This window comes from Cynara cardunculus, assembly GCF_001531365.2.
Source record: "Cynara cardunculus var. scolymus isolate 2C chromosome LG 4, CcrdV1, whole genome shotgun sequence".
Taxonomy (NCBI): domain Eukaryota; kingdom Viridiplantae; phylum Streptophyta; class Magnoliopsida; order Asterales; family Asteraceae; genus Cynara; species Cynara cardunculus.
Genome location: NC_037531.1, coordinates 2,480,037 through 2,492,830, shown reverse-complemented (window position 1 = coordinate 2,492,830; position 12,794 = coordinate 2,480,037). Strand labels below are relative to the sequence as shown.

The 12,794-nt window shown below is 35.5% G+C and overlaps 1 protein-coding gene across 1 annotated transcript; it reads left to right on the top strand.

Annotated features, from left to right (window-relative positions):
• Positions 1-5,571: 5,571 nt before the first annotated feature.
• LOC112511850 (plasma membrane ATPase 1-like) lies at positions 5,572-12,411 on the top strand. Its single transcript, XM_025117666.1, has 20 exons — positions 5,572-5,675; positions 5,759-5,878; positions 5,970-6,068; positions 6,153-6,290; positions 6,415-6,549; positions 6,634-6,813; positions 7,996-8,202; positions 8,281-8,400; positions 8,736-8,855; positions 8,948-9,070; positions 9,157-9,261; positions 9,354-9,498; positions 10,033-10,197; positions 10,272-10,510; positions 10,598-10,630; positions 10,714-10,795; positions 10,886-11,046; positions 11,441-11,626; positions 11,705-11,887; positions 12,229-12,411. Exons 1-20 carry the CDS (start codon positions 5,619-5,621, stop codon positions 12,409-12,411), a joined length of 2,781 nt encoding a protein of 926 aa, XP_024973434.1. The 5' UTR covers positions 5,572-5,618.
• Positions 12,412-12,794: the final 383 nt, after the last annotated feature.

Genomic DNA, 12,794 nt, shown 5'->3' with positions numbered 1-12,794 from the left:
ATTGGGAGGGATTGGTCGACGAAATATGAATCGGAGACTGAACCTTGATATACCCCAGAACAATATATTTTTATTACCTTGGAAAAACGAGCACCGTGGAAATACATGTCACTCAACCAAAGGAAGATGATGGAGAGTTGACTGAAGCATAATTCCCCCTAGACAATAAAATATGTTTACATACAAAAAATTCAGATAGATCCCGATAGATATTGGTTGACACGGGCATATTCCATTCAGTATATTCTTCCCTAATGAGAGTCGGAGGTTTTGTAAGGGAACCGACGCTGTACATGGAGTTCCACGATTGACTAGACATTTTGTTCAAAGATTTTGAGAAGAATTTTGACTTGAAAGTGAAAAGTCGAGGTTTGACCGATTTCAAGAGTACAAAAAGTAAACGTTTTTAAAACATATCAAAGATTTGAATGAAATTTCTTTTAAAAACGAATAACCAAAAATTAAGAGAGGTATTCTGATGGATATCGATCGACTAATCAATGAATTTGATTAGTTGGCTCTGATACCAATTGTTGAAACCCAGATTCTCTTAATATCAGAAAACACGGTTGAATAAATATGAATGGAATGAAAACAATGTAACTGAAAGGTCAAACGAAATATTCAATAAAAATAAGAACACAGTATGACTTTGAATACGTCGGATGTTTTTATTAGATGAGAAGAAAGCAATAAGAAATTCTCAATCTAACTTAGTTATCGTATTTAATTTGTTTTATATTTCTTATTTTTTTCATTTCTATTTTTCACCCTTGATGTACAAATTTAAAGCTTTAGAACCCATAATTTTAAATCTCCACATCCCAAGATAATATTAAAGATAAAATATTTTTTATTTTTAAATTACAACTTATACTCTTATAATTAGTTATATAATTTGTTTCATACTACTTATTTTTCTATTTTATATTTTATATATTTATCATATTAAAATAAATACTCATATATGAACTAAAATTATTATGAAATACATTTTTTTTATAAATTATATAATAATAATAGTTTCCTCAACACCTTTAAAATTAACCAATATTGAATATTTTAACTTTTATTTACTGGATTATTTTCAAGTTAAATTGACAAATTTGTTCGCATTTTTATGTATCCTTATAATCCAAAAACATAACCTAAATGGTGAAAAAGATACTTTAATTTACAAGGGGATGCGAAATAAATATTCGAGATTCTTGTACTATTCCTTGTGAGCTGCACCTTCACGTACAATTCTTAGGGACCATTTATCCAAATGTTTACTCGGTAAGCGCTTACAAGTAGAAATCAACATTATAATTTATTTTTATTTGATAAGATTGTAATTAATACATCAAAAGGGTATCATATGCAACAACTTATCATGTAAGCGCTTACCCGGATAAGAGTCGTCACCCTCACTTATCGGGTAAGACTCTCCATCCTTGTCATCGTTCTTACCAAGTAAGATTCTTGATCATTATCATGTTCATCCAGTAAAAAAATTGTTCAATAAACATTTATTAGATAAATGTTTAGGACTTGAAGGTTTTCTTCTTCCACCTTTTTTAAATGACGACTTTGTAGGTACAACAAAGAACTTGGACATCTTCTTGATCAGCTCACTGAGGATGTCTTCAATCAGTGGTTTGTGTCTTGACTTTGAGCGCTAAATGGTTTGGTAGATTTCCAGCCATTCACTTTTTCCATATTGACCTAGATAGGAAGGATACTGTATGACAGCTTCAAGGTTATCTTTAGTGATGAGCATTGAGAGGAGAAGTCCACCATCTTTCATCCGTCCACTGATCTTGACGTTTGAGATGCGATGAGGACTTATTCTCTTGTTCACACGATATTCGCTCCATTTTCTGTCTCTGTCGTTCAACTTCATTGCCTTTTCATGTTCAACCTCTGCAATGAAAAGCAACTTAGCTTGGGCCTTGATGGCATTCACCATTTTTTTAGACTTTTCTCTTTGGAAGAACTTGAGCAGCAAGAGACTTGGCCAGCTTTAGGTTGTCCTCAGTCTGTTGACGTTGAAGATTGAGTTCTTCTTCAGCCTTGAGTGCCTCGAGTCTTTTAGCTTCAAACAGGAAGTCAAACTCACCACAACTAGAGGTACGAAGAGGGATTTGTACTCTAGTTTGGTCGAGTGAATTCTTAAGCTGAGTCACTACATATATTCAATTTGTTAAATATCATAAATATGTAGTGAGTTATTTTTAGAACTTATATTCAATTTGTTTATATTTCTTAATTTACACCCTAGTCTATCTATATTATATTATAAAACATGCTAAACGGTTATTATTGAATTTTTAAGAGGTATACATTTTGATCAATTGTTTACAAGTTTTGAACCTTTACAACTTCAACATTCAACATGATAATTAAAAATAAAATAAATTGCTTAAACTCACAAAATAATTTCAATATTCAATACATCATGTCCTTTTACATAGTTTTATTTCGATAAGCTCGCCTTATAGTTTTTTTCTTGTTTGAAAAATATAATACTATGATATTTTTAATGTTTACAAATACCGTTGATCATTCAGAGATGAGATGAAGACTGAAGTTGTCAAAACAAAGTCTTCACATTCTTTTGAGATTTAAAAGATGAACTATTTCTTAAAAAAAACCTATCTGATGGATGATATTTATAGGCTTCAACCTTCGTATTTTTCATTTGGTTATCAAAATATCATTTTTACTTGCAAACAACGCCATAATTTAAAGGGTAGACGTTTTATTTACTTGCAAACAACGCCATAATTGAGTGGTTTTTATTTGAACGCTCATCTCTCTCTCTCTCTCTCTCTCTATATATATATATATATATATATGTGGTTGGTATCACGTAAGACTAGCCTGTTGCCGTGAGATGCGTGAGATCAACTTTTTACACTTGAAATTTTACATCAAAACGTTGTTAAAGTAAAAAAAAGTCAAACCTTCGTAACAAAAACACTGTGAAAGTTACATTCACAGAGTTTTGCTGTGAAGTTTTAAGTGTAAAAAATGATCTCACATATCTTATAAAAACAGGTTGATCTTACGTGATCAAAATAGACATAATTATATTTGAAATATATTTTGTATATATATTATATGCATCAATGGTCGGAATAGATGTTCGAGGTGGGAAGGTGCAAAAGTAGGTGGCGTCTTTCTATTTGGAGAAAAATAAAAAATGTTAAATAAATTAATTAAAAATCAAAATAAAATATGCTACAATTTCCCAATATAAATAGTAAATGGTGGCGCAGAAAAGCCAAAAAACAATTGAAAAATAAATATTATTTATTTAAATCCTAAAAAATAGTTGGTGACATCCATGATATAATTTTAAAATTTTCTCTTCACAAACAAATATAATATTTTGTCCAATATATAATTTAAAAAAAAATTGACTATTCACATAAACCGTTGAAAATACTGATCGAATAGGCTGTTTACAAAATGCTTACTCGGTAAGTGCTTACCTGGTGTCGCTTATCTTATTGAATGTGCATGACAAGTACTAAGAATCTTACCCGTTATAAGCATGATAAAGACTGATAATTTTACCCAATAAATAAGGAAAAATACTCTTACTGTGCTCACTAGATAAACACACTACCAACATACCATTTTGATGGCCGAGAATGTCATCTTAAAAGGTAAGTAAGGGTGGTAATCTTTGTTGTTAAACGCTTACCCGGTAAGCGTTTACCCAGTAAGCAGTTAGTAAACGACCCGAAATCATGATTTTAATGTTGATAGAAGCAATTTTTTTTGATAAAAATTAGTTTATAATATAAAATTACATAAAAAAACATTTTAAGGAATTGTTTAACTTTTGATACATAAGATGCATAATAATTAATAAATAAAAAACAAAATCTTCTAAAATGATTTTGAATTGTTTAACTTTTTTATGAATTACCAAATAAGATAAATTTAGAAATGATGGTTAGATTTGTCAGTTTAAAAGCATTTGAACCATCTCAATCCAACTAATTATATTTGAAAAATTTCAACCTGTTAAAATAATATTTAAAGCATGACCGAGCAATGTACAACCCATGGAGGTTATGTTGGTCTGGATGTGATGTAATAGCAACATTGCAGTTAGGGGAGGACCTACGAAGGCTCCAATGATGGACATGTTTACCTGATTTTTCCAACAAGTTTTTCATGGGTATGAAAATTGCATATGCTAAACTTTGAGGGATGTTTCAAGATATTAAAATATATAAAAAATATTAAACAAAAAACCAAGAAACTCTTTAAAGCCAACTAAAAAGTCTATTGAAATCAATAAAAAACTGAAAAAATTTCTTAGAATCAACCAAAAACTTGAAAAATCCCTTAAAATCAACCAAGAAAAAAGATATTTCAAAATGGTGAAATTCACAAAAAAAAGCTCGGACAATTTTGCATACCTTTAATCCACTTTAAAGGTACACCATTGGCAAAAAGTTTGGACCCGTTTGCTGATTGCAGTAATAAATTTAAACAATCATTAGTCTCTACCACAGATTAATAGACTTTTTGTGTTATATAGGAACAAAGAAAAGGCCAGGCTAACACCAATAAAAGCGTCGAAGATTATTACAAATAGGAAGTAAAATTACAAGTGAAATTGTGAACACACTTAAAGAAAAAGCTAACATATAAAAGGTTTTCGGATTAGATCGAGTTCAAATAAACATAACTCAATATGCACAATTTAAAAATTTACAACTTGAATATATATCATGTGAGTTTAGACTTAATTATTTCGGGTTAAATTGACAAATTTGTTCGCATTTTTATGTATCCTCATAATCCAAAAACATAACCTAAATGGTGAAAAAGATACTTTAATTCACAAGGTGATGCGGAATAAATATTCGAGATTCTTGTACTATTCCTTGTGAGCTACACCTTCACGTACAACTCTTAGGGGCCGTTTACCCAAATGTTCACTCGGTAAGTGCTTATCAGTAGGAATAAACATTATAATTTATTTTTATCTGATAAGATTGTAGTACATCAAAACGATATCATATACAATAACTTATCTATTTTATCATAGCTCTTATCAAATATGATTCTTAATCCTTATCATGTTTATCCAATGAAAAAAATTATCTAATAAATATTTACCAAATAAAAGTTTATTTTGATGTACAGAATAGAAGTTGTAGATACACAAAAGGTCAAGATTTCATTTTCCCTTTTCTTTCCTGGGAAAACGAATAAAGTTCCTTTTTTCCGGTAAAAAGGAATTTTCATTGGGACCCACACACACCATAATACGTACAACCGTCGATGCATCAGACAGAAGTATCCGTACAACAAGAGTCCAAGGCTCAAAATATCAACCGTACAACAACAACAACGGTCCAAAGGCTCAAATATCAAGCTTGTTCGACTATCACAAAGAGGAGAAGGTGTAGGGTTCTAGTTATATATATATATATATATATATATATATCTATCTCATTGGCCATTCTCCTTGTAGATTTGGTATAGGTGGGAACTGGGAAGTCCTTTTTTAAACGAATCTTGAAGAATAATTTGTGTTTTTCATCTAGGTTTTCTTCTGATTCGATCTTTTACATAATCTTTTGTGGTAAAGCTCTGTTCTTGAGGTGATGGGGGAAGAGAAAGCTGAAGTTCTTGAAGCTGTGTTGAAGGAGACTGTAGATTTGGTAATGGATCTGTTTGATCACTAAACTTGTTTTTTGTTTGTGGGTTTTTGTTTTTATTTACTGGGGTTGATTAATTTATGCAGGAAAGCATCCCCATAGAAGAAGTTTTTGAGAATCTCAGATGTACCAACGAAGGTCTCACCAGTTTTGCTGCTCAAGAAAGATTAGCCATTTTTGGGCATAACAAGCTCGAAGAGAAGAAGGTATACCCAAGGTTTAAACTTTGTGCTTTTTTTTTTCAATCCAACATTTTTGTGATTTTCCAATTTCTTGTTATGATGTGGGATTTTTCAGGAGAGCAAATTCTTGAAATTTTTAGGGTTTATGTGGAATCCCTTATCTTGGGTCATGGAAGCTGCAGCTATAATGGCGATTGCTCTTGCCAATGGAGGAGTAAGACCTTAATAACTTATTCCCACAACAAAATATTGCTCAAGATGCTTAATTATCTTGCTGAATTTATTAAAACTGTATCAGGGAAAGCCTCCTGACTGGCAGGATTTTGTGGGTATCATTATTTTGCTTTTCATAAACTCTGCCATTAGTTTCGTTGAAGAAAACAACGCCGGCAACGCTGCAGCAGCTCTTATGGCTCGATTGGCCCCGAAAGCGAAGGTTTTCTTTTTTCTCCTGACAACATTGTGTTAGATCATATACTGTTTTGAATTTGAGTTAATGAACCTACTTGTAGATTAGTTGATGGTGTTTTTGGATTTGCTTTTGATTGATTATATTCCAGATTCTACGAGATGGAAGATGGAATGAGGAAGATGCTGCGATTCTAGTTCCTGGGGATGTAATTAGTATAAAACTCGGAGATATTATTCCTGCAGATGCTCGTTTGCTTGATGGTGATCCTTTAAAGATTGATCAGGTAAACATTTACGATTGTTGAAATCGTTTCTTGAACAATCTTTTGGCATTTTGAACCGAGTCAATCTTGTTGGGGGTTTTGTAGTCTGCTTTAACAGGTGAATCACTTCCCGTGACAAAAGGCCCGGGGGATGGTATCTATTCTGGTTCTACTTGCAAGCAGGGTGAGATTGAGGCGGTTGTAATTGCCACCGGAGTTCATACTTTCTTTGGAAAAGCTGCTCATCTTGTTGACACAACCAATCAAGTCGGTCACTTTCAAAAGGCAAGCTCGTAAAAAGATGCCGTTTTTACTATTTGGTTCCTATGCTGTTATATCGGTCAGAATACAAAATATCGGTCAGGACCAATATATCGGTTATATCGGTGATATATCGGTCCAAAATAACGGTTAACATAATATTTCTTAGAATTATATATATAATATGCATTAATTAAAGTTTAGAAATATAGTTTCAAAATTAAAACATCACATCATCTAAAGTGTTAAAAAACGAGCTAATCGCAAGCAATAGGTTCGGCATCCGAGTTAACATCATCCAATACATTCACTTCTTCGTTTAGGTTAGCTTCCCAATCTTCCTCTTCTTCCCCTTCATCTTCAACGCCAACAGTTGCTGCCAGTTGCTGCTGTGGCTGTAGCAACTTGGTAAGCCGAGGAGACCGAGAAGAGAGACCGAGAAAAGAAGCCAAACCGTGACTCCGTGAGAAGTCTGAAGTTGTGAGAAGTCTGAAGTCGTGATTTGTGAAGTGAACTGGGTGCCTGTGAAGTGTGAAGTCGTAAAGATGAAAAGAAAGGAAGAAGACCGTTGGAAGGCGGACTATTAATTTCAGACCTAATGTATGTTACAAAGCCCAAAAAACTAAGCCCATGAAATAACAAAAGCCCAAATAATTGAACCCTAAAAAATCGATATATCGGTCCGATATATGCATCAAAATATCGCTAAATATCGGGAACAATCGGAAAATATCACCGATAATATCGAACCCTATATTTATGCAGCGATATTTTGCCTAGGTCCGATATCCGATATATCGCCGATATATCGACGATATATCGCGATATTAACAGCATAGTTTGGTTCTTTGATGTTTGGTTTTGCTTGTGAGAATATGTGAGACCCTAATAGATTACTCTTTAAAATAGCCCTTGGGGTGCGTTTGATGGGATGAACAAGACATAAACTTGTTGTCCTGCGTTTGGTGCGACATTTAGACAGGGACGTGACACGATCCAACATTGGTGGAACAAAAATTAGGGGATGAGACAAGATTGGTAAATTAGTAACCTACCCATATCAAATTAAAACCCTAAAAGAGTTAAACTTGGCACCAATCGAAGGAAATAAAGTGTGGTGTTGATGTATCTATAAACGGGTATTCTATGTTCTAAACCATTAAAAAGTCTTTATTCATGTTCATCCATTCATGCTATCTTGCTTAGGTCTTGACAGCCATCGGTAACTTCTGCATTTGCTCGATTGCCGTGGGCATGCTTATCGAGATTATAGTCATGTTCCCAATTCAAGATAGGAAATATAGGCCCGGAATAGACAATCTCCTTGTGCTTCTTATTGGAGGAATCCCTATTGCTATGCCGACCGTTCTTTCTGTAACAATGGCCATTGGATCTCATCGATTAGCTCAGCAGGTTTGCTTTGTTACACATGCTTTTTCGAAAATCACAATCATTTTGAGACAATCTGGTAATCGTTTATTACTACTATAGGGAGCCATTACGAAAAGAATGACGGCCATAGAAGAAATGGCGGGCATGGACGTGCTTTGCAGTGACAAAACAGGAACTTTAACACTAAACAAGCTCACTGTTGATAAGAACCTTATCGAGGTCAGTTCATAGGTGTGCCCAAATTCCCATATGGCAAACAACGTACTTTGGTTTATTCATGTTATGTATAATGTAATTTCAAAACCTTTATTTCGGTACCTCAGATGTGATATCTCAAACATTTAGACTAAAGTACATTAATTCTCAGATGTAAACCAAAGTACCTAAATGTTTGAGATGTCACATCAGAGGTGCCGAAATAAAGGTTTTGGAAGTACGTTACACAAAATAGGAATCGAATATGTTGCTTTTTCATGCAATTTGCCCATTTGCATATGATGGGTAAACACATCTAGTGATTTATTAACCTCCTTTTGTTTGACGTGATCTCTCAGGTCTTTGCGAAAGGTGTAGATGCAGATACTGTCGTTTTGATGTCGGCTCGAGCCTCCAGAATTGAAAACCAGGATGCAATTGATGCTGCTATAGTTGGTATGCTCGCTGATCCAAAGGAGGTAATCTTATGAAGGGCCGACTATATGGAACAACGTGCGTTTCTTGATTTTCTTACTGTTAGCAGCTTTAGATTTTCTTCTTCGTGTTTTAGGCACGAGCTGGCATTCAAGAACTGCACTTTTTGCCATTTAACCCTACGGATAAACGCACAGCCTTAACGTATTTGGACAACGAGGGTAAAATGCATAGAGTCAGCAAAGGTGCACCCGAGCAGGTGATGTGACATTTGAGTTGAATAGAAACCTTCAAATTTCGGTCCACCATTGTTAATATCTTCTATTCTTTTTCAATATGGCCTAGATCTTGAATCTTGCACACAACAAATCAGATATTGAACGCCGAGTTCATTCCATCATTGGCAAGTTTGCAGACCGAGGTTTACGGTCACTTGCTGTAGCTTACCAGGTGATTAATAGCATCAAATTGTTGATCCAATTGCCTTTTTGACTTTTGTTTGTATAGTATTGCTTGAGGGTATTTGTTTTACGTGAAATTAGGACGTTCCCGAGGGACGGAAAGATAGCGCCGGAGGGCCATGGCAGTTTATAGGTCTCATGCCTCTCTTTGATCCACCGAGGCACGATAGTGCTGATACGATTCGAAGGGCTTTGGATCTTGGAGTAAATGTTAAAATGATTACAGGTCAGTTCTATTTATATTGTTGTTGCTTACTCATACTTGGTTTCTCAAAATTTATCACATCTGTCGTACTCTGTTACTATTTGTGCTTTTTTTTAAGTATATAATATTTATATACGACAAATACTCACTCACACTTCTCATCTATGGTGAGGTTTTATCTTGACCTCCTGGAAGGCTAGGCTCTATCATTAACCGGGTTCCGTCGGGCCAATGACCCTTTGGTTATTTGTATACATCTGAATTTTCAAAACATTTAGCATATATGATTTTCTTCCTCTCTCGCACACATTTCGCTAGGTGGGATCTTCACAGATACAACCACTCTACTGCCCCAAGAAAAAGGACCCGGCCTTCGAGCGCTATATACTTCGAGTGGGATATATTGGGCTCATTTATTTTGGTTAAAACAATCGATGTTTTTGGAAATTTTTGATCATCTCGTTGAAATTTATAGTAAATTGAACTAACCCGAAAATATTTGTGTTAAATATGTATTGAAATCTATGTTCGAATTCTCTATTTGACTTGGAACAGGGGATCAACTGGCGATCGGGAAAGAAACGGGCCGCCGTCTAGGAATGGGAACAAACATGTATCCTTCATCTGCTTTACTCGGCCAACATGCCGATGAGTCGATTGCTGCTTTACCGATCGATGAACTAATTGAGAAAGCCGATGGTTTTGCTGGCGTGTTCCCTGGTAAATACTTGTTCGATCTTCTCCTTTTTCTTTCGTGGTGTGGAAATATCGATTCTAACCGAAATATGTCTCAGAACACAAATACGAAATAGTAAAACGGTTACAAGCCCGGAAACACATTTGCGGAATGACGGGTGATGGCGTTAATGATGCTCCTGCCCTTAAAAAGGCCGATATCGGGATCGCCGTGGCTGATGCTACCGATGCAGCCCGTGGTGCATCAGACATCGTCCTCACTGAACCAGGACTCAGTGTTATCATTAGCGCCGTCTTGACCAGTCGAGCCATCTTCCAGAGGATGAAGAATTACACGGTAAAGTGTCGTTTATGTGCCACTATATAGTTGTATCGATAGTAAAAAACATTTAATCGACCCTAATTATATTCTTTCTTTTGGCAGATTTATGCTGTTTCTATTACAATTCGGATTGTGGTAAGTTATCTTGTTATACCCTAAACCCCAAACACTAAACACATGCGAATGAATCTTATACGATTTTGGTGCCATTGTGACAGCTTGGTTTTATGCTGCTGGCGTTAATATGGAAGTTCGACTTCCCGCCTTTTATGGTGCTTATAATTGCTATCCTTAATGACGGTTTGTTCTCATATTTCTGATTTTTGAGTTACTTGCTTTGAATATTTGTTTGATGGTAATCATCTGATGAGCAATTACGTTCCGTGCCAGGTACCATAATGACGATATCGAAAGATCGAGTAAAGCCGTCTCCTCTTCCAGATAGCTGGAAATTAGCCGAGATTTTTACAACGGGTGTCATTCTTGGTAGTTACTTGGCGATGATGACCGTCATATTCTTTTGGGCGGCATACAAAACGGACTTTTTCCCGGTATGTTTCTGCACGCTCGATTTGGTTTTACGAGGGATGTAATCCATTTAAGTTCATGCAATATCCGTATTTGCATCCTACATTAGCGAATATAGAGATAGATATAGATATAATCATGTTGTCATAGGCCATGTTTGGCAAACATAAGCTTGACTTATAAGCTAACTTACTCTTTTAGATTATTGAAAAAGTCCCAATTGGTTAGCCATCAACTAACTTTTTGGAACGTTACTTCAAGTAGCAATTCAATAAGCACCAGAGGGGTCTTCCACTCTTGTCTTCGAGAATTTGTTGGAGATACTGTTAGTCAACATCTAAATTTCAGCTAACAGCCAGCTTATGCTCCAGTTTTCCAAACATAGCCTTATTATGGATCTCCATTTTATGTTGGCAGCGTACATTTGGAGTAACGACGCTTGAGAAAACAGCTCATGACGACTTCCGAAAGCTAGCTTCAGCCATATATCTTCAAGTCAGCACGATCAGCCAGGCACTCATATTCGTAACACGATCTCGTAGTTGGTCCTTTGTCGAACGACCTGGTTGGCTGCTTGTCACGGCCTTTGCGGTTGCCCAATTGGTGTGTAACACTTTCAATGCCTTTTCTGTTTCTTTTCACCGATCCTAACCATTCTTAGTTGATTTCTATTACGAACAGATTGCTACTTTAATCGCGGTGTATGCAAACTGGAGTTTTGCCGCAGTAGAAGGAATTGGGTGGGGCTGGGCCGGTGTTATCTGGCTCTACAATATCATCTTCTACTTCCCGCTCGATCTCATCAAGTTCTTCATCCGTTATGCGCTCAGTGGCCGGGCCTGGGACCTTGTTATCGAGAGGAGGGTATGCGTTAAAAAGGGAAAATCATCAAACTAGCCATTTTTGGCAAAAATATAAAAATTCATTAAGTAGCCGTTTTTTAAAACATTATCGATAACTAGCCAATAATTCTGCAAATTGACTCGGTAATCTCTGCAAAAAATCCGAAAAGGTGCTTTTCGGCTTAGATCATGGCCAACCATCCGACGAAAAAAATTCAAAAACGGTGATTCCGCAAATTTACGAAATTGTCGTCTAGTTTGGTGATTGTTGAAAAAACGGCTATTTGTTATTTTTTTTTTGCCAAAAATGGCTAAAATTAGCATATCGATCCATGATTTTAAGACATACGTATGTTTTCTTAGATTGCATTCACAAGACAAAAGGATTTTGGGAAGGAACAACGGGAGCTGCAATGGGCTCATGCGCAAAGAACGCTTCACGGACTTGAAGTTCCCGACACAAAAATGTTTGGTGATCGAACGAATGTCACGGAGCTCAACCAGATGGCGGAGGAAGCCAAACGAAGAGCAGAGATCGCAAAGTAAGACTTGACTTCTAGCTTTTTGACAATGTTAAGGTTTATTAATTGTTTTCACATAAACCCTCTGTTGCATAGGGTAGAGGTAAGGTCTGCCTACTTCTTACCCTCCTCAGATGCCATCTCCTTGTCAAATATACTGGGTGCAGTTGGCTTTATTTTCACAAAGGTTTGATTTCTCGATTTTGTGTTTTCTAATGCTGTTGTTTACAGGTTGAGAGAGCTGCACACGTTGAAGGGGCATGTTGAATCTGTGGTTAGATTAAAGGGTATCGATATAGAAACGATTCAGCAGTCGTATACTGTCTGATAGATTTAGAGGTTGAGTTTTTAATGCAAGTTTTCCCCCTTTTTTTCCGATGAATCCAATTTGATACTTTGTAAAATTGG

Coding starts and splice junctions, on each gene's coding strand:
- LOC112511850 (XM_025117666.1), top strand. CDS start 5,619: ATGGGGGAAGAGAAAGCTGAAGTTCTTGAAGCTGTGTTGAAGGAGACT. Junction 10,796..10,885: donor AATTGCTATCCTTAATGACG/GTTTGTTCTCAT, acceptor GTTCCGTGCCAG/GTACCATAATGACGATATCG. Junction 11,047..11,440: donor ACAAAACGGACTTTTTCCCG/GTATGTTTCTGC, acceptor TTATGTTGGCAG/CGTACATTTGGAGTAACGAC.